At 41.3% G+C, this 19381-nt stretch overlaps 1 protein-coding gene across 12 annotated transcripts in view; it reads left to right on the forward strand.

Annotated features, from left to right (window-relative positions):
• Window positions 1-8341, forward strand: part of ST18 (suppression of tumorigenicity 18, zinc finger) — a 260995-nt gene extending 252654 nt beyond the window's left edge. For all 12 annotated transcript variants that reach the window (XM_014532477.1, XM_014532476.1, XM_014532473.1 and 9 more), the window contains 4 exons: window positions 533-621; window positions 2647-2750; window positions 5741-5884; window positions 8124-8341. In XM_014532477.1, the coding sequence (XP_014387963.1) occupies window positions 533-621; window positions 2647-2750; window positions 5741-5884; window positions 8124-8264 (478 nt within the window). In that variant the 3' untranslated portion in view covers window positions 8265-8341. The remainder of the gene's footprint in view (window positions 1-532; window positions 622-2646; window positions 2751-5740; window positions 5885-8123) is intronic.
• Window positions 8342-19381: the final 11040 nt, after the last annotated feature.

A 19381-nucleotide genomic window follows, 5' to 3' on the forward strand; every position in this document is an offset into this window, starting at 1 on the left:
AAAGGTTTAAAAGTTAAAGAATAAGTTAGAAACTTTCCCATACCCAACTGCCTGGGGAAGGAGGGTTATTATTTTGTAATAATTTGAATCATTCTGTATAGGTCAGGCTATATAGTTTATATAAAGATGGAAAGATCTAGATTCTGCTCTATTATTCATGGAAGTTGGACTAATTTGGAACAATTCTTATTAATAATGTATGGACCATTTCATGTTTATAGGAAATAAAGTAACCACTACTAAAGAAAGGCACTTATATGTATGCAGAATAGAAATAATTTGATAACATTAATTAAATGATATCAGCAGTAGCTATTTGTATTTTTATTGAAAAAATCACACAAAACATTTTACATCTTTTCAGGGCATTTTGCTTTTATTTTTATATATATTGTTACTTTCTACAAAGGGACTGCATGTTATAATGTCATTAATAGGCAGGCAAACACTTAAATAGTAAGTAGTGAATAAAAATTTTAATTTGTATATGAAATAATATGTTTCACACATCAGCATATTCCTATTTTCACAGCTTATCTGGGTGTCCTTTAAATGCACAAGCTATCAAAAAGGGCAAGGTCTCGGAAGAACTAATGACTATCAAGCTCAAAGCAACTGGAGGTAAGAGTTCATGGCCAGGGTCACCATCTCCATGGAGGCCCAGGTAGTAGTTCCTCACAGGGTTCTGCATGCCAAATTATACTTTATTTGGGAATTGTAATGTTAATATACACTACGGAAGCTTTTCTCACATTTGAACTAAAAGTATAATGTTTATCTCAAAGCAATAGCTTGGTTTTTTTCCCTTACTTTAAAAAAATATGTTTTTATTGATTTTAGAGAGAGAGGAAGGGAGAGGGATAGAGATAGAAAACTCGATGAGAAAGAAACATCAATCAGTGCCTCCTGCACATCCCCTACTGGGGTTCGAGCCCGAAACCTGGGCATGTGCCCTGACCCAGAATTGAACCGGTGACCTCTTGGTTCATGGGTCAACACTCAACCACTGTGCTACACCAATCGAAAATGCCATTCCTTGAAAAGGAAGTTGACTCCAAGGAGACATAAAGAAAAAACACAATATATATAAAAGAAACATAGCAATAGAAGTTTTCATTTGCTCAAAATGCTTGTCTAATTGAAAATCTATGCTCCATAAAGTTGTTGAAAACAAATATTTTAATCCCTGTTGCCTGGGAAAAGATTCCTCTACCAGCAAATCAGCCAATAAGATATGGTGCTGACGATGCAATACAGTTCTCCAGATGCAGCAGGCCAGTGCGGAATGAGCTCTGTGTCCCAGATAGTGCCGTTAGTGAGGTCATGGGTAATTGTTTAATCTTTTCTTAATGACTGCGTCATCCTGTTACTCATATTCAAGTTCATTTAGATACTAAAATACTGAGGTATTAGTTGGTGAGTTTGCTTTTCTTCTTTGAATCTCAGAGCCCAGTATTAGGAATCTTATGACACACTCTCTGCATTGGTCCATGCATGGCCGATTTTGTTTAGGTAGTTAGTTACTTATAATAAAGCAATAAGTACCTAGAAAACAGTCACCTGATTTAGCATGCTGTATGTAAGTTTTCCAGGCTTATTTTTTTTCTCTCGTAACATTATATTAGTAAGAGTCATCCATATTGTTTTTGGTGGGCATGTGGCTTGTTTCCAGGTTGTACCTTTGTAAACAATATGCTACGTACACCTTGTGCCCACCTCCTATCAGACATATGCAACTGTTTGTCTCTGGTGTGTACCTACGGCTGAAATTGCTGGTTCACAGGGTATGTAAAGTTCACCTAAAGCAGATAATGAACTGTGTTCCACAGCAGTAACCCCTGGAAAGTGTAAAAGCCTGGATCTCTTTCAAACAAATTGTCAAGTCCCCAACCTGCTCTCATGAAATTGATCTTATTACATCTAAAGTGAAAGTTTACATTTATCTCTCTTAATTGCCATTTGTTTGGTTTAGATTCGTCACTATGGACTGTTGAGATTACCTTAAATCCTGCTTCTGGCATCCTTACTATTAACTACCCATCCCACCTTTTAAAAACCTTTCCAATCTATTCATATTCCTTCTATAAAACAGTGATGGGAAAGTGATGCCTGTTCATTGACAGTTTACTCTGTGTTCAGCACTTTATATATATTTTTTGCATTAATTCTCACAACATAGATTTTATGCCTCTTTTACAGACAAGGAAGTGGAAGCACAAAGAAGTAAGTTTCCCAAATTCAAGAACAAGAGTCACGGGCAAAGCACATGTTTCTTCTAGATTGCATTTGCTTGCCCTTACACAGGCCCACGTAGAGAACCCAGATTACATGTCCCTGGACTCGCACCCACCTGCCAGCACCCAGCTCTACCTGTGTATGGTGCATTAATTAATAACATGTCTTGCAGCACACCTGCAGCGTAATGGGCAAATTAAACGGTGGTACTTTTATACATCTTCTTTTTCTTACAAAGGATTTAAATCCTTCAACTCCTTTTACCTATCATTTTAGAATCTTGAACATGGATTTGGATACAAATTCAACATTTCAAACCACTCCACAAACCACAAACTAAATGTAAAGTGACTGAGATTTATCACAGTCTCGTAATTTCAGTGTGAACTAAGAGAGTCTGATTCTTTGCAGGTATAGAGAGTGATGAAGAAATTAGGCATTTGGATGAAGAAATAAAGGAATTGAATGAATCCAACCTTAAAATTGAAGCAGATATGATGAAACTTCAGACGCAGGTAAAGAACCAGAAAGGTATCTTCATGGTAATCATACTCTTTAGTGGAGGCAAAACATTGAACTGCTAAACCTTGTGATGAAAAAAAAAATCCACACACTGATATCTTATAATGAATATACTAAGCATGTCTAGATTACATAATTATTGTAAATACGTGAGTAGGTGGGTCACCTGGGCCATCACTGATTTGATAGCTGAAGGCAAAGGTATTCATGTTTCTGCTTTGGGTGCATCAAAGGCTTTATAAGCAGGTCATCCTGTAATTGTAGAGTCCTTTAGAGCACATGGTGCTTTAGAGAAATTATATATGAGAAGATATGAGTACTTAGTTTTATTAAAAAATTCAAGTAAAACAGGGCAACTTTTCACATTCAATTTTTCTACAACACCTCTGAATGTGTCCATTTTTGTTAAAAACAGATCTTTCTGGAGATTTTCCTGCATAGCTTCTTTACCAAAAATTGCAAGCAATGTCTTTACTCTGCATTCTTCTTTGTAATGTCTGCCCCATTCCTGACTAAATTTATCCAAATGGAAATTAAAAATGTAGTCCAGGATTATTTTTTTAGCACACTAAATAATAACTCTATTTCAAAAAGTACAGTATCTTTCTCCCTTCTCTCCTCTCCTGCAATGTGGGATTTTTAGATCACTGTGGTTACTGATTCCCAGAAGTCATTGCCAGCAGTTTAAGACAGAAGGTTTAAGTCCATCTGAAATGTAGGTTTGGTTTCCTAACCCAGCATAATGTGAACAATGCCATGATCTTCCATTGTATAGCTTCTTTACCAAAAATTGCAAGCAGTGTCTTTACTCTGCATTCTCCTTTGTAATGCCTGCCCCATTACTGACTAAATTTATCCAAATGGAAATTAAAAATGTAGTCCAGGATTTTTTTTAGTACACTAAATAATAACTCTATTGCAAAAAGTACAGTATCTTTCTCCCTTCTCTCCTCTCCTGCAATGTGGGATTTTTAGATCACTGTGATTACTGATTCCCAGAAGTCATTGCCAGCAGTTTAGGACAGAAGGTTTAAGTCCATCTGAAACGTAGGTTTGGTTTCCTGACCCAGCATAATGTGAACAATGCCATGATCTTCCATTGAATAACGATCAGTCTATAAAAGATCTCGGTTTACAACTCCTCTTATAACCATTAGCAAAGACAGCAAAGGCGTCTGCCCTCATGGAGCTTCAAGTCTAGATGGGGGAGGCCGACAATAACGTAAAAAATCATAAATAAATTGTTTGACCTGGCTGGCGTGGCTCAGTGGTTGAGCATTGACCTATGAGCCAGGAGGTCATGGCTCCATTCTTGGTCAGGGCACATGCCCGGGCTGCAGGCTTGATCCCCAGTGTGGGGCATGCAGGAGGCAGCCGATCAATTATTCTCTCTCATCATTGATGTTTCTATCTCCCTCTCCTTCTCCCTTCCTCTCTGAAAGCAATAAAAAAAAAATAAAGGAATCATTTGTATGAGAGAAGTGGGTAGGGAGAGGCAGCCAGATTTCAATATAAAACAGGAAAGCCAGGGTAGGCCTCAAGAAGGAGGAATCATTTTGGCAAAGACTTCAGCAATTGAGGGAGTTTGCCAAACAAGTATGGGGGGAAAGTGTTTCAAAGAGTGAAAGCTCCGTATAAAAATACTACCTCTAGAGAAAACACAGAATTTTGAGAACTAGCAGGTGAGTGATGTGGGAGATCAAATAAATAAAGGAATCATTTGTATGAGAGAAGCAGGTAGGGAGAAGCAGCCAGATTTCAATATAAAACAGGAAAGCCAGGCTAGGCCTCAAGAAGAAGGAATCATTTTGGCAAAAACTTCAGCAATTGAGGGAGTTTGCCAAACAAGTACGGGGGCGGGAAATGTTTCAAAGAGTGAAAGCACCGTATAAAAACACTACCTCTAGAGAAAGCACAGAGTTTTGAGAACTAGCAGGTGAGTGATGTGGGAGATCAAAGGAGATGTGTCCCAGGGTAACACATGAGTGTCCTAGGCCATTCTGAGGACTTGGTTTTTATTCTGAATGAACACAGAACATTTTGGGCTTTTGAGCCAGAAGTTAATGTGATCATATTTGACCTACATGCGATCTGCATTTTAAGAAACTTGTATTGGTAGCTGTGTTGAAGATGGACCAGAAGAATAGATTGCAGGGGTCAAAGCCACACTCAGGGCCACCGTGAGAAGGCAGTCAGTCACTCTGGTGGCTGGGCCCAGGGGAGAGCAGTGAAGATGGGGGACTGTCGGCCCATTCTGGATATTTTGAAGGAGGAGCCCAGTGGATTTAAAATGTGAGAGACAGAGAGCCATCCGGGATAACGTGAAGGCCTGAGCAACATTCTAGTTGCTACTAACTGGGAAGGAGAAGACTATAGTATACTAGTAGCCCTGCACACGAATCCATGTGCCAGTAGCTCTCTGCAGGGACTGGCCACTCCACACCCGCTGCCCAGAGGCTCTACACAGCCCAGAGGCCCATCCACAGCCGGGCGCGGAATGCTTGCCTTGTCGCCAGGGTGATGACGCAAGAGTGTCAACCACCCCCCCCCAACTCCCCCATCCCCGCTGCTCCATGCCCACTGCCCAGAAGCCCTCCGTGGCCGGGTGGAACGCTTGCCTCATCGCCACGGCGACGAAGCATCTTGTGGCTATGGGCTCTGCCATCTTTGTGACGGAGCGACGGTTAATTTGCATATTACCATTTTATTAGATAGGATGGAGCAGGCTTGGGGAAACACAGAGCTTGAGATATCCATCATATAGCCATGTGGAGATGTGGAGGAAGTCTGGGCTGAGGATATCAATTTGGGAATGCAATTTCAAACTTTAGAGCCGTCGATGGGGTTGCTGTTTTGTGAAGAGAAGTTACCAGGGAGGCATTCCTGGGCATTGAGGTTCAGCCAATGCATTTCCTTCCAAGAGAAACATTTTGTCCTCTTTCCAAACTCCACTTCTTTCATTTTCAAGTCATTTTCATTGCAGATCACATCTATGGAGAGCAATTTAAAGACAATAGAGGCAGAGAACAAACTTATAGAACAGAATAACGAAAGCCTGCTGAAGGAGCTGGCCGGTCTAAGCCAAGCTCTCATTTCAAGCCTTGCCGACATCCAGCTCCCACAGATGGTAAGTCCAAGGCCAGGACGTGGCCTCCCCATTCCAAGGGTTTGCAGGGTCAGTGTCAGTCACCACCAGGGCAGCCAGACAGAAGCACCGAGCTTTGAGGAGACCTGCCAGCAGCCACCGAGGCATCATGCTTCATTATGCAGGACTTGCAATGACCTCCTTCATTCGGAGATTCATACACTTAAATTACACGAAGGCCAAGGGTTTTGGATACTGTAGAAGTCACTTAAAGATGAAGGTTTATTTGAAAATTGTTTTATAATGTCATATGAAAGTTGGAGGCCAAAACTCTCTGGCTAAAATTGTTTCTCCAAATAAAAAGCTTGCATGGCTTACAAAATCTGAGACACAGCCATTTGTGTCACCCACCCAATCTAAGAATCGTAGAAAAGAATTTAACCAGATGGTTTCTTTGTACTAACTATGAAGGCCATACTTAAGTCATCTTCCTATAGAACAAAAAGCACAAAAGTGATATTTCCCAAATCTAAACACATATTTGAAGCATGGCAACTATTTAAAATTTATAGAAAATTAGTTTCCTTTACATTTTCATAAATATAATAAACATTTGAAAGGGGGGCTGCATTGTTGAATGCTTTTAATTTCCTCACTGTGTCCATTTTTAGAACAAGTTTTCTAATGCTGCAAATTTTATATATAGAATGTTTTAAAAAACAGCAATTTAATAAAGAAATCTAATTGATTTTCTGAAAACAATTAAGTCCCTCAATTTACCCAGCTTTCCAGCATGGAGTCCTCATCTTAACCAATTCCAAATCTGCCTCTTGACAATTAAAAAACAAATCAATAACGTAATACTATAAAACACAAAGAAAAATAAATGATTACTTTGTGGTCAGTATTGAGGTAATTATTGAACATGTTTTAATATTATTTATTAATGTTTGTTTAACTCATACTTCAAACATATTCCTTAATATTTTTTCCTTACCAGTGCCACTAAAATAATCATTACCATACAAGATAACTTGTACTTTGTATAGTTACCATATAAGGTACTCTAGTGGTGAGTTTTAGGGTTAATCACACTAAATTTTCACAAAAGCACTAAAGACATTCTCATTCTGTAGTTGAGGAAGTAGAGACTCAGAAAATTTACATAATTTGATCACAGTCCCAATGCTAGCATGAGTCGGGCGGGCCTGGCTTTAGTGCGGGCTTTGTTCACTCTGTCACCTGGGTCCTTGTTCAGTTCTGTGACTCCAAGAAGCATGTGACACCACAAATGCAGGAGCTAAAAGGGAACAGAAAACCACGGTTAAGACAACACTAATAATTTAGATCAGTACTTTGCTGAGCAAAAACAAAATAATCTTCAAGTATAGGAAGCTCACCTTCTAAATAGCAGCAACAATATTCTTTATACCTAAAGTATTTAGACCTTGTAAAAGTCTTCTCTTCTAACCATCTTGTGAAGTAAACAGGGCATATACATTTTTAAAAAGATGGGGAAGGGGGGCACCAAAGAATGGTTGGGTAGGAGTGCTTTCTGTCATTGATTTCCTTGCACACAGCGTGCAACTTCTACACGTCAAGTGTCTGTTCTCTCTGAAGCACCACATTAGGCCAAGGAGATACCGAAACACACAAACATATGAGATGAGCAGTCCCTGACTTTGTGGACCTCACATTCTACCTGGAAAGACGGGTAGAGAAATAAAGCACATTACAATGAGGCTGCAAGGGGGAGGTGGGTGGGGACGCACAAAGAGGTGTCTGAGAATGAAAGAGGAACATTTTCCACCAGACACCTGGTTAGGGACCAGCTTGCGCAAATCTCAGATTCCTTTAATCCAGCCCAGTGCTGTCAAAGGAAACATCTGGTACAAGCAAGCCTTTCTCCCCAGCCTGGCTGACATTCCCCTTCCACACACAGGAGGTCTGCTTTGTGCTGAGCCCAAGCAGTGGAGGCTGAGACTGCATCCCAAGGTAGGGCAGCTTTGAGGGCCCACCTCAGCAGCTACCTTACGCAGCTCCACACGGACCTCAAAAACACTGTCCAATCACACTAATCCCATAAATTGAGGAAAGAAGGAGCAGATGAATCCCAGTGCGCACCTCCTCTCTCTCCATCTCCCCAAACTCCAGCAGCCCCAGGCATCCTTCCCTTCCTTCCCAGGCTCAGAGTCCCTGATTGGCTTCCGTGCCCTTTGGTCCTCCTTTTGCCTCATCCCGAATCCCTGTGATTGGTTCCATGTGTTTTGTCTCCATTCAGGGGCCAATCAGTGAGCAGAATTTCGAAGCGTATGTAAATACACTCACAGACATGTACAGCAACCTGGAACGGGACTATTCCCCAGAATGCAAAGCTCTGCTAGAAAGTATCAAACAGGCAGTGAAGGGCATCCACGTGTAGCAGCGCCTCGCGGTGAGCACCAGAAATCACCAACAGCAGTCACACCAGTGGACCGGGCGCCTGCGCTGCCGAGGCAAGCAGGCGGGCGGCCGCACTTACAATTGCAACATTGCACTAATTTCCTCCCCAGCTGACATAAAAAGGAAAGGAATAAAAAAAAAACTAAAATAGACTCTATGGATTAAAAGCGATGCTGTCAAATATTAGATGGTATTTATTTTCATATGTTTTTCTTTTATTTCCTCATTGCACTCGTTTGAATTTTTTTCTTTGTAAAGTATATGTAAAGTAATGTGACATTTTAATATTTTATTCATTTCTAATCAAAGAGTTTTTTATCTTTTACCTGCATTTTGAAGTCTGCCATATTTTTTACAAGTGTGTTTCTTTTCCAATAGAATTTAAATAGAAATGCTAGTCTCAAATCACATATCTTGCTGGGCTTAAATGAGAAAACAAACAAACAAAAACAAACAAACAAAAAAGTCTGAAGGAAATCTTTGTCTAAGGACTGCACTATGCTCCCCTTTGATTTTTATTGCACTCTTTTCCCCCCTTTCACTGGCTTTCGCATTTATAAGTGGGCTTGTTCTAAGGTGAGACGCATGGAAGGAAGAAGATAAATGGCGCCCACTAGTGGTCAATGCGCTCTCACAGAAGCACAGGTACTGAAAAAGCCTGTTCAGAATTTGTTAGCAATAATTAAATATAGAACTCAGCAAATTACTCGACTTGGCTGTATGGTTTCGGTAAACATGAATTATTTATTTGAAATGTTTTAAAGAAACGTAAGCTTTTTTTAGTGGTGCAGATTTGTCTGTTTGTTTTTCAAATCATATCAGATAGTTGGCAACTCTTATCCCAAGACGAGAAATAAGACTTGATGTGACCAGCCAGGCTTCCCTGCCATATGCTGGTACAATATACAAGTGACAATATTGATGTAGATTTGTACTCAGCAAATACAAACACATCCAAATGGAAAATTTTGTAGATACCATATCCCCTGAAATAGCATTTATCTTGCTTGGTTGACTGAAAGGAATGGAAAACTATAGTAACACATGGAAAACTGTTACTCCGATCTGAGTCATTACTTTAGGCAACGATAAAACTTTCAATTTGATCGATATCTTTCTGTAGAACTACAAGTGCTACAGAGTAAACACACTCAACACACAGGCACACACCCACATATACACACTCACATACACTCAGACACACGTAAAATTGAGCCCGAAATCTTGAATTTCTGCATAGATCAGAGTTTAGTAGTTGCTATAGTAAAGGCAATGTCTATTTCAGGGATTGTAAAGTAGTTAAGCATTGTTTCAAAAGTTTTTTTATATTTATTTTTTTTAAGAAAAGGTATAGACAACCAGCTAAACTGCCTTTTTGGTGTGCACACACACCTCGTGTGCAATGTGCCTCCGTGTAAATGGACACTTGAACTTAGTGTGGGCTTAATTTTCTGTTCTATAACAAAAGTGTTTATTTTCTATTAGCCTCATGGATATGTAGATTGAATGTGATGGCACTCACAGGCTTGATATATTCCACTGTTATTACTGTTACCTGCACAAATTAAGAGTAATATCAACAGTAATTCCACTTCCATGCCACTGTGGTCATTGTTATGTATTAAATGGGGCTTATCTTTGGTTTGGGGTTCATTTGAACTCTTGAATTTAGTTTAGTGAAAATGAGATGTCTGTTCTTAGGTAGGAATGGTGTTTATTTAAAAATCAATTTATAAAGAAAAAGAGCTACCATATGTGCTGTCTATTATAAATGGGACACCAAACAAAATTTTCTATTAAAGTTATGTACTTGCAAACAGTTTGCTCTAGAGTACTTGATAGATGCATACAAATGAGTTCACTTATTACAAAGACAAACCTTAATTTGCTAAATATTTTAACAACTTTGTTATATATTTTATTTAATTTAAAAGAAATTTCTTACCAGCCTATGTATTTATTACTATAATTTACTATGACTTCGGGTTAATAATTTATTTGTGTTTGCATAGTTTGAGCAGTATGTTTTATGAAGTATATTTGTATTTATTTGCCTCCTTTGTACTTGACGTGTTTTGTAATTTGCACTGAATTATTTTCCTTTCAACTATGTTGATCGATACTGTAAATTGGGTCTTTTGTAAACAACAAAAGGACAATGATGTATGCATTTTTTTAATTTCAAGTAGTTTGTATACTGTTTCTTCAAACAATTAATATTTCTTACATCAAAGCAACAAAATTGTGTTCAGTGCTGTACATTTGGTGTATGGTAGGAAATAAAAATTGATAATGAGTTTTGCTGTGATCTTTCTCAAGCTGCTATGTCGAGCAAGCATGTCAAACTCAAAGGCTAACACGGGCCAAGTAAACAAGGCATGCGGCCCGCGGGCCACGAGCTTGATATGCTTGACGTAGAGACTATTATCACCATCACACGGAAAGCATGGAGCTCGGCTGCGGTAAAGTACCCCTGAGTCCTCCAGTGGTTCTGATGTATTTTGGTTCTGTCAACCCATCTGCTTGGTTTGTTTTTGCACCATAAGTAGGAAGGATTTTTGCCCATTGACAAGTCGTCACAGCCTTTGGTTCAGCACACACTACGGAAAAGTGGGCGCCTTTGATGTAAGAAACACCTTTGCGAGCACTAGCAGGAAATGCACCTGGATCTAGTGAGCAAAAGAATATAGGCCTCACCCTCCTGATTCCAAAACTGCTGTGGGCATATCTGCATATTCATACAAGTTTGTTGAACTCAAGTTAAAGAAAACTAGTCGTCAATTCTTTTTTTAAAGTAGTTTTTGTTTGTTTGTTTTTTATTGATTTCGGAGAGAGGAAGGGAGAGGGAGAGAGAGAGAAAGATAGCAACATTAATGATGAGAGGGAATCAATGATCGGCAGCCTCCTGCACACTCCCTACTGGGGATTGAGCCTGCAAACCCAGCACGTGACTGGCTGGGAATCCAACTGTGACCTCCTGGTTCATAGGTTGACGCTCAACCACTGAGCAACAGTGGCTGGGCTAATTATTAATTCTTGACAGCAACTCCTTTAATTATGTGTTTTTCTCATCTAATATCAGCTTAATTTAATTTTCCAGTTTCTGAAATAAGTCAGGCAGAAAGGTCAAGAACCGTATAATTTCACTCACATATGGGATATAAAGCAAAAAGCAAAAAATGAACAAACAAAAAATGAGGTCATGGATACAGATAAAAGAATGGTGGTTACTGCCGTAACCAGTTTGGCTCAGTGGATAGAGCGTCGGCCTGCGGACTCAAGGGTCCCAGGCTCGATTCCGGTCAAGGGCATGTATCTTGGTTGCGGGCACATCCCGTAGGGGGTGTGCGGTGTTTACCTATGCCGCCATCTTGATCTCTCCTCTTGTCTCTCTCATTGATGTTTCTAACTCTCTATTCCACTCTGTAAAAAAATCAATAAAATATATTTTTTTAAAAAGAAAAAGAATGGTGGTTACCAGAGGGCAAGTGGGTTTGGGGGTGGATGGAGAGGGTAAAGGGAAGTCAAATTCATGGTGACAGAAGGAGACTAGACTTCAGGGAGTGAGGACACAATAGAGTATGCAGATGTCATAAAGTTGTACACGTGAAATTTATATAATGTTATTAGCTAATGTAACTCCATTACATTTAATTTAAAAAGTCCCATTTCTGCTCAGATTTAGACATCTCTAGGATTGGATGGATGCCGTTTATACTCAATGTGGTAAAACCCATGTAATCCATGTATTGAAGCAAAATTGGCTAAAGGGAAGCCTGGGTCCCCAGAGGAAAGCAGGGTACTTGGGTAGACCTTTATGTAACGGGTTGGCACATGGCAGTCCATGCACAATAGAGCTTGCTCTTCGTCACCAAATCATAAGATGCAAATCTGTTCAGCCAGCTTCTTAGCTTACTCTTTGCAAAATATGTGTATCTTGCCCTGACTGGGATTTTACATCAACGAGTAGTGTCTGTGTTCTTGTCATCCAATCTGTCAGAACAGTACCAGTTCTATTGGAAATAAGACAGTGATGAGTGAGTATCATGCATTCGTACAACAGAAGTTTGATTAGAAGGTATTTATGTCAGGTCCGCTTCCTGACGACCATGTAAGTTCAGCCTCGGGGTGACAATGAAATGAGTGGTAAGATTATGACCGAGGTACACACAGGCTCCTGTGGAAACAGTGTAGAGCAGTGGTGGCGAACCTATGACACGCGTGTCAGAGGTGACACACGAACTCATTTTTTGGTTGGTTTTTCTTTGTTAAATGGCATTTAAATATATAAAATAAAGATAAAAAATATAAGTCTTTGTTTTACTATGGTTGCAAAGATCAAAAAATTTCTATATGTGACACGGCACCAGAGTTAAGTTAGGGTTTTTCAAAATGCTGACATGCTGAGCTCAAAAGGTTCGCCATCACTGGTGGAGAGGGTTATATAAATAACTCTGATTTCCTGGGGAAAGTGCTGGTTACGGATGAGCTTGGCATGTTTGAGGAAAGGCATTGCAGGTAGCAGGAACGTCATGGTGATGAGACAAACGCAAGCAGCTTAAGGTAATAAAAATACAAAAAAATGATGAGAAGCATAAAGCCCAGGTAAGTGGGAAAACAAGTTATATTCTAAACAGCTATGTTAAAGAGTTTTAATTTCCATAAGCAGACCTTGGAATGCCAAAGAAAGATTGAAAACCAGAATGATGGGATCTGATTTCCGTGAAAGATAACGTATCCTAGCACAGTGGTCGGCAAACTGCGGCTCGCGAGCCACATGCGGCTCTTTGGCCCCTTGAGTGTGGCTCTTCCACAAAATACCAGGTGCGGGCGCGCACGTACAGTGCGATTGAAACTTCGTGGCCCACGCGCAGAAGTCGGTTTTCGGAAAGGAGATAGACGAAACAAGTATACAAGACAAGTGTGGATGGGAGAGTTGGAAGGGGTCGACCTCAGCGAATGTACCTCAATCAGATTGAGGACGTTTTTAGCAAAGGCCAGCTTAGGAGTACCCTAATTAAGTTAATAACAATCTACCTACCTATATAGTTTAAGTTTAAAAAAATTGGCTCTCAAAAGAAATTTCAATCGTTGTACTGTTGATATTTGGCTCTGTTGACTAATGAGTTTGCCGACCTAGCAGTTCAAACAATGAATATTTCTTTCTTACACTAAAGCAACAAAAGTGTATTCAGTGATGTGCCTTTGCTATATGGTAGGAAATAAAAGTTGATGATGAGTTTTGCTGTGATCGTTTTCAGGCTACTGCATAGAAACTATTGTCACCCTCCCATGCAAAGTGTTGGAGCCTTTAGACACAAAACTAAAATACTTCTACTTGTACCAGTTGTCTGGTTGAAAAGAAGGGGTGAATGATTTTTGATTTGTCTCATTAGAAAAAGTTTTAAAATGAATTTGTTATGGTACCTCAATATTTTATCAATATGCATAAAGCTAATGTTCTCTGTGTCTCTACACATGATGTTTATTTTATTGTGGCCTGGGAATAGGACCCTGCTATTTCCTTACATTATTCAGCAGGTAATTCTATTGTAAGCAGATTTAACTGGCTAATAACTGTCTGTACTGTTAGACACAATCAGTGATGTCTTGAATACTTTATCTCATGAAATCCTCGAACAAATTTAGGGAGCAAATGCTACCATGCCCAGTTACACCAATGAGGAAACCGATGCTCAGAAAAGTCAGTAACTGGTCCAAGACTATCACACTCAGATGCAGAGAACAAACTGATGGTTGCCAAAAAGGGGGGGAGATGGGGGCCGGATGAAAACAGATAAAGGGATTGAAAAGTACAAACTGGTAGTTACGGAGCAGTCATGGGGATGTGAAGTACAGTAGAGGGAATACAGTCAATAATATTGTAATAACTATGTGTGGTACCAGGTGGGTGCTTGAAATATCGTGGGGACCACTTTGTACATATACGATTGTCTAATCACCGTGCATACACCCGAAACCAGTACAAAATAATATTGAATATAATTGAAATTTTAAAAAGAACTAGGAAAAGGTATAGCCTAGAGTTGACATCTTTTCACTATTTTTAAGGTATAACCCATGGGGATCTGTCAGAAAGAAAGAAAACCCGGAAGGAAGAAAGCAGGAATCAATTAAGATTCAGATACAGACGAGGGCCCAGACGTATCCAATATTCTTAAATCCTAACACAATAATAGTGCCTAGCTGCCACTCCTGAGTGCCTCATCGTGCCCCTTGAGCCCCCGAATTCGCTCTCATAAGCTTGACTGACACACCAAAATGTATTATGATCAGCCTTATACTGACAGGAACCTGAGGCTTAGAGAGAATTAAGAATTTGCTTGCGCCTCAGAATTAAGTACCAGGGTCAGGATTCAACCTAGTTCTGACCTGGAGTGGAGCTCCTGTCCCTGCTGCAAGCCATCAGTGCTGTCTCTGGCCACCCCCTAACCTGCTGACCATCCTCCTAACCTGCCTCAAGCCATAGTCACTGGGCAAGTGGCAGTCATTTAATCCCACTCCAGACAAAGCTGTTTAAAGAAGCATAATTTTCACGTTTAAACCACACTCTTATGATATATTGCTCTTGTAAAAGCATATCATAAAAAATGTGACACCTTAATAATTTATTTGACAAATTGGGATTGCAAATCTTAATATGGTTGTAATAGCCAAAAAGTCAGAAAAATATAAACAACACATTTTTTGTTGCTTCTAGAGCAAAACAACCCAATTATTGTGTTCTGTCATGAGCTGCGGTTTTGGATTGGCCTCCAATAAATAAAAAGACACTTTGTACTGACCTTTATCAGCCATTAAATACTTAAAAACATAAGAGAACATAAAGTTCCCTGCTCTTAAGAAACAGCTGCTGTTTTAGACTTTTCCACTTAAATATGTATTCTTACCTGTAAATGTAGCCTTTTTCCTTCTGTGATGATTACCTGATGCAGTCTGAAATGAAACCCAGGATTAGATGGGTGGGCCAGATATTTTGAACTAAGAATGGCTCTTTGGGGATATGACACCCTGATAATGTGTAAAAGGATCAAACTTTTAACCACTGGAATTGTTTGTAAATACTTATCCCCAATGCTAGTGTACTTGAGAGAACTCTCCAGTATTGTGCCTCATCAAAACCCTGAGGACCACCTGGCTGGTGTGGCTTAGTGGCTGAGTGTTTACTATGAACCTGTTGACTATAAATCTTGGTTCGATTTCTGGTCAGGGCACATGCCCGGGTTTCGGGCTCAATCCCAAGTAGGGGCCATGCAGGAGGCAGTCGACCAATAATTCTCTCTCATCATTGATGTTTCTATCTCGTCCTCTCTGAAATAAAAAAAATAATAAAATAAAAAACCCCGAGAACCAAAACCCTCCATACCCACACAGCTGGCAGCTCAGGCCACAGTGTGCTATCTCCTCTCACAAGCCTTGACTATTGGATTGTCCCCATTAACATGGGTTTATTATTCTAGGAAATTCTTTCCCAGGAAGAAAAATTGAAAAGATCTTCATTATTTGTTCCAGGAACTTTCTAATAGTACATTGATTTGCACGGGAGCCATTCAATGTACTCTCAGAGCAAATACCCCTCCTCCGGACCACGTGTTCTGAAATGATTGTTTTCTCTTGGAGACTCATGTTAGAACCCCAGGCTGTGCTGGGTGCCTCTCTTCTACACTGTGATGTTGTGAACTTGCCTAATTCTAATCACAGTCTCACACCTTCCTTAAACCAGACAGACCTCCCAAACTATTGTTGGCTGCTTCCAGGGTTCAGAATGCCCCAGTTCGGGACGCCATTTATGCTGGGGTTCTTGTCCCAGCATCAAGAAGGGTTCAGGAATCTGGAAAAGGCGCTGCGCGTAGATGACAGCAATCCAGAGACTAATAAAGAGTCCGGAGTCGAGATATAATTTTGAAAGGCATTGGGGGTCAGAGGACCTTCAGCTAAAGGAACTGAAGAGTGCCTCCTTGTCTAGGACCCTTGCTTTTATTAACACAATTTGTCCTAAGGCAAGGTGGAGATAATACACTTCAAAGGGTAAGGTTTCAAAGGGTACAGAGGCATTGTCAGTTTGGGGAATAGCCTACGGCTGTTCAGGTGTTTGGCCAGTAGGAGGCAATAACATGTAAATTAAGATGCCCTTTAACTGTCTGGCAGCCACAATCAGTTTCCTATTCAGGTTTGGGGAAATGCCTTTAGCCATTCCCAACAGATGGCTATATGTGTGACTCAACCCTGTTGAGTCCCCAAGTCTCATCAACCTTTTGATGAAACTCTTGAAATTATGACATGCTGGAATTGGTCTACGGCACCAAACCACAGGAATACCCCACCTTTGCCTGTTCAGAGGTGCGAAGTCAGCCACCGCCTGGGCCGCCCGGCCGGAGCTTCAGAGAGGTGGCTAATACTTGTATTGGGTTTGGAAATGCCCAGGTGAGGCCCAGCTGTGAAGCAAGGCAGGCTGGTGCTAGTGCCAAGTCTTGGGCCTTTTATTGATCGGTTTGGGGCGCGCTGACTCCAGCTGCAGCTTGTTTGAAACATTTTACAAAGTCTGAAGCCTGAGCCAGGTCAGGCCCTTCATATGGGGCTGCAAACAGCTTGGGTGGGGCTACAAATTGGATGGGGCGGGGCCTCAGGGAGTCACCTGGGCGCAGCAAACGGTGTGGGCGGCTGCCAGTCAGCTCTGCGACTCGGGAGATCTCAGCACAGGAACGGTGACCCCTGGGAGCACCGCGTTCCTGCCCCGATGCCAGACAGTCCAGTTCCTCCCCCTACGTGCCTGGCTCCTGAAGTGGGACCATGTGAGTTCATGCGCCGGCCCTTTAGGAGGAGCTGCCGTGGGTCTCCACAGCCTCCGTGTCACTCAACCATAATCCCCGCTGGTTTTTACAGCCCAAACTTACAGGGACTGGTCTCCCCAGCTCTGGGACCCTGTGCTGAGGGGTCTGGTGTGGGGCTGGGACCCCCTGCTTTTCAGGGAGGCCTTGGAGAGGCCCTCCCAATTAAAAACACGCCACATGTGGGTGTCTGAGCAGCCTGTTCCCTGTCTCTGCCCCTCCTACTGTAACCGGACAGTCAATGGGTCCAGGCTGCCTGTCGCTACCTGAGCCAATTAAGCAGAAATGGGGTTGAATCATATGTGAGTGTTTATTCCAATACTGCGGCAGCATGGGGCAACAGGTCATCCACAAACATCTGCTCTGCACCTCACCATAAGCTGGCAGCTTATATTGGATAGAAGGACAAAGATTACATGGGGAAAATAGGCAAAAGAGATAAGAGTGGATAGGCAAAATGGGCAGTTTACAGGCAATGCGGGCTGGGGGTTTGCAAAGGCCTGAGAGATTGCAAAGGCCCGGTGCCTCTGGTTTCTGCAACAAGGTTGTTAATCTTCCCATGATAATAGGCAGCTCCCGGATGGAGAGGATGGGCCGCATTTCCAGGTGAGCTCAGGTCCCACGTGCAACTCCCAGCCAGGTTAGAATGTACTTTCTGTAATCAGAACAAAACTATCATGGTTAACAGAACGTTACTAATATTTCTTACAATTATAGCTGGTCCCCAACATTTCTCACCCTAACACTGCCAGTCTCAATGTGCTTTCTTCTTTACTTCTCTAGCTGTAGGATTTCCATGCAGATGTCAGGCGCTTCTGAATGATGGTGGTTCTATATTTTTAGATGTAATTTTGATGTAGGTTGTGGGAGGCAGTGAGTACCCGCATTTACCTACACCTCTATTAGAAATTAGAAAACTAAAAATATCGTATAGAGTTCTTTTCTTTAAGCAACAGTGCTTTTTGGTTGTTAGGGAAACGTAGGTTTATTGTTGTCAGGGAGGGAGAGGCAGTGTGGGTTATTTATAGTTGGTGAGCTCTGGTGTAAGACAGATCTTTCAATGGCAGTGCCAATTAGAACCGGGTAATGTTGGTGATCGATAGCTTACAATCAGTGGGCATGGGTGAAGAAGTGCCAGATCAGAAGGGAGTCCCGGGAGAGTAAACAGCCGTTTGAAGCTATCGATTGAAAGCTGACTGCTCTGATATTCATTTAAACCAGCGGTTCTCAACCTGTGGGTCGCGACCCCTTTGGCGGTCGAACGACCCTTTCACAGGGGTCGCCTAAGACCATCCTGCATATCAGATATTGACATTACAATTCATAACAGTAGCAACATTACAGTTATGAAGTAGCAACAAAAATAATTTTATGGTTGGGTCACAACATGAGGAACTGTATTTAAAGGGCCAGAAGGTTGAGAACCACTGATTTAAATGGAGTCTGGAGAAGATCCTGAAAGGAACAATTGAGTGATCTGCCGTTTTATCTTCCCGGGGCAGGATATTCTGGGATGATGAAGTCCTGTGGATAAAGACACTGTAATAGCAAAGTCCTATTAATTTATATGGCAGGCTGTGTGGGGTAAAGGGTTTCTCCTCTTGAAGGTACAATTTGCAGAGATTTTACTGTGGACTCAAGGCATCCTGAGGCTTTTGAGCGGACAGGGATGGTTCCAGGAAAGATGTGGGGACCAAGTAGCCAGGGTCAGCAGGAGTCCCCGGGCCTGGGGACAGACCACGTTCTCACAACATGGCTATAGCAACAGCAGCAGCGTGGACACCTCAGTCAAGCACTCCTGTACTGCGTGTGTCTGGGAAGGGGCTAATGAGAAAGCATGCAAGTGCCCTTGCCCTTAGCAGACAGACATAGTACTTGAATACAGCGAAAGTGGCGAGCAGAGGGCTGGGGCAGAAACCAGAGGGGAGATGTCCACGTAGATCAAACACTGCCAAGTACTGAGCATATGTGATCTTAGTCTCTCAGCACCAGGCTGTATTTGTATTATTATTTTTTTTACTAAAATCTCAAAAAAAAGAAGTAACTTGTCCAATATCATCCAGCTGGCTCATGGAATCGCTAGAATTTAGCTTGTTTAACTCCAAATATTATGGTTCTCCCACCACTTTATAATGACCCTGATCCTTGATTGGGAGAATTCCAGATCTGGTGGGAGATGAAGTAGATGGTGGAGACGAAGTTGGGAAGAAAGGGCAGAAAAGATGGTGAGGGACTAAACAAAGGCAAT

Source organism: Myotis brandtii, unplaced genomic scaffold (genome assembly GCF_000412655.1).
Source record: "Myotis brandtii unplaced genomic scaffold, ASM41265v1 scaffold896, whole genome shotgun sequence".
Taxonomy (NCBI): Eukaryota; Metazoa; Chordata; class Mammalia; order Chiroptera; family Vespertilionidae; genus Myotis; species Myotis brandtii.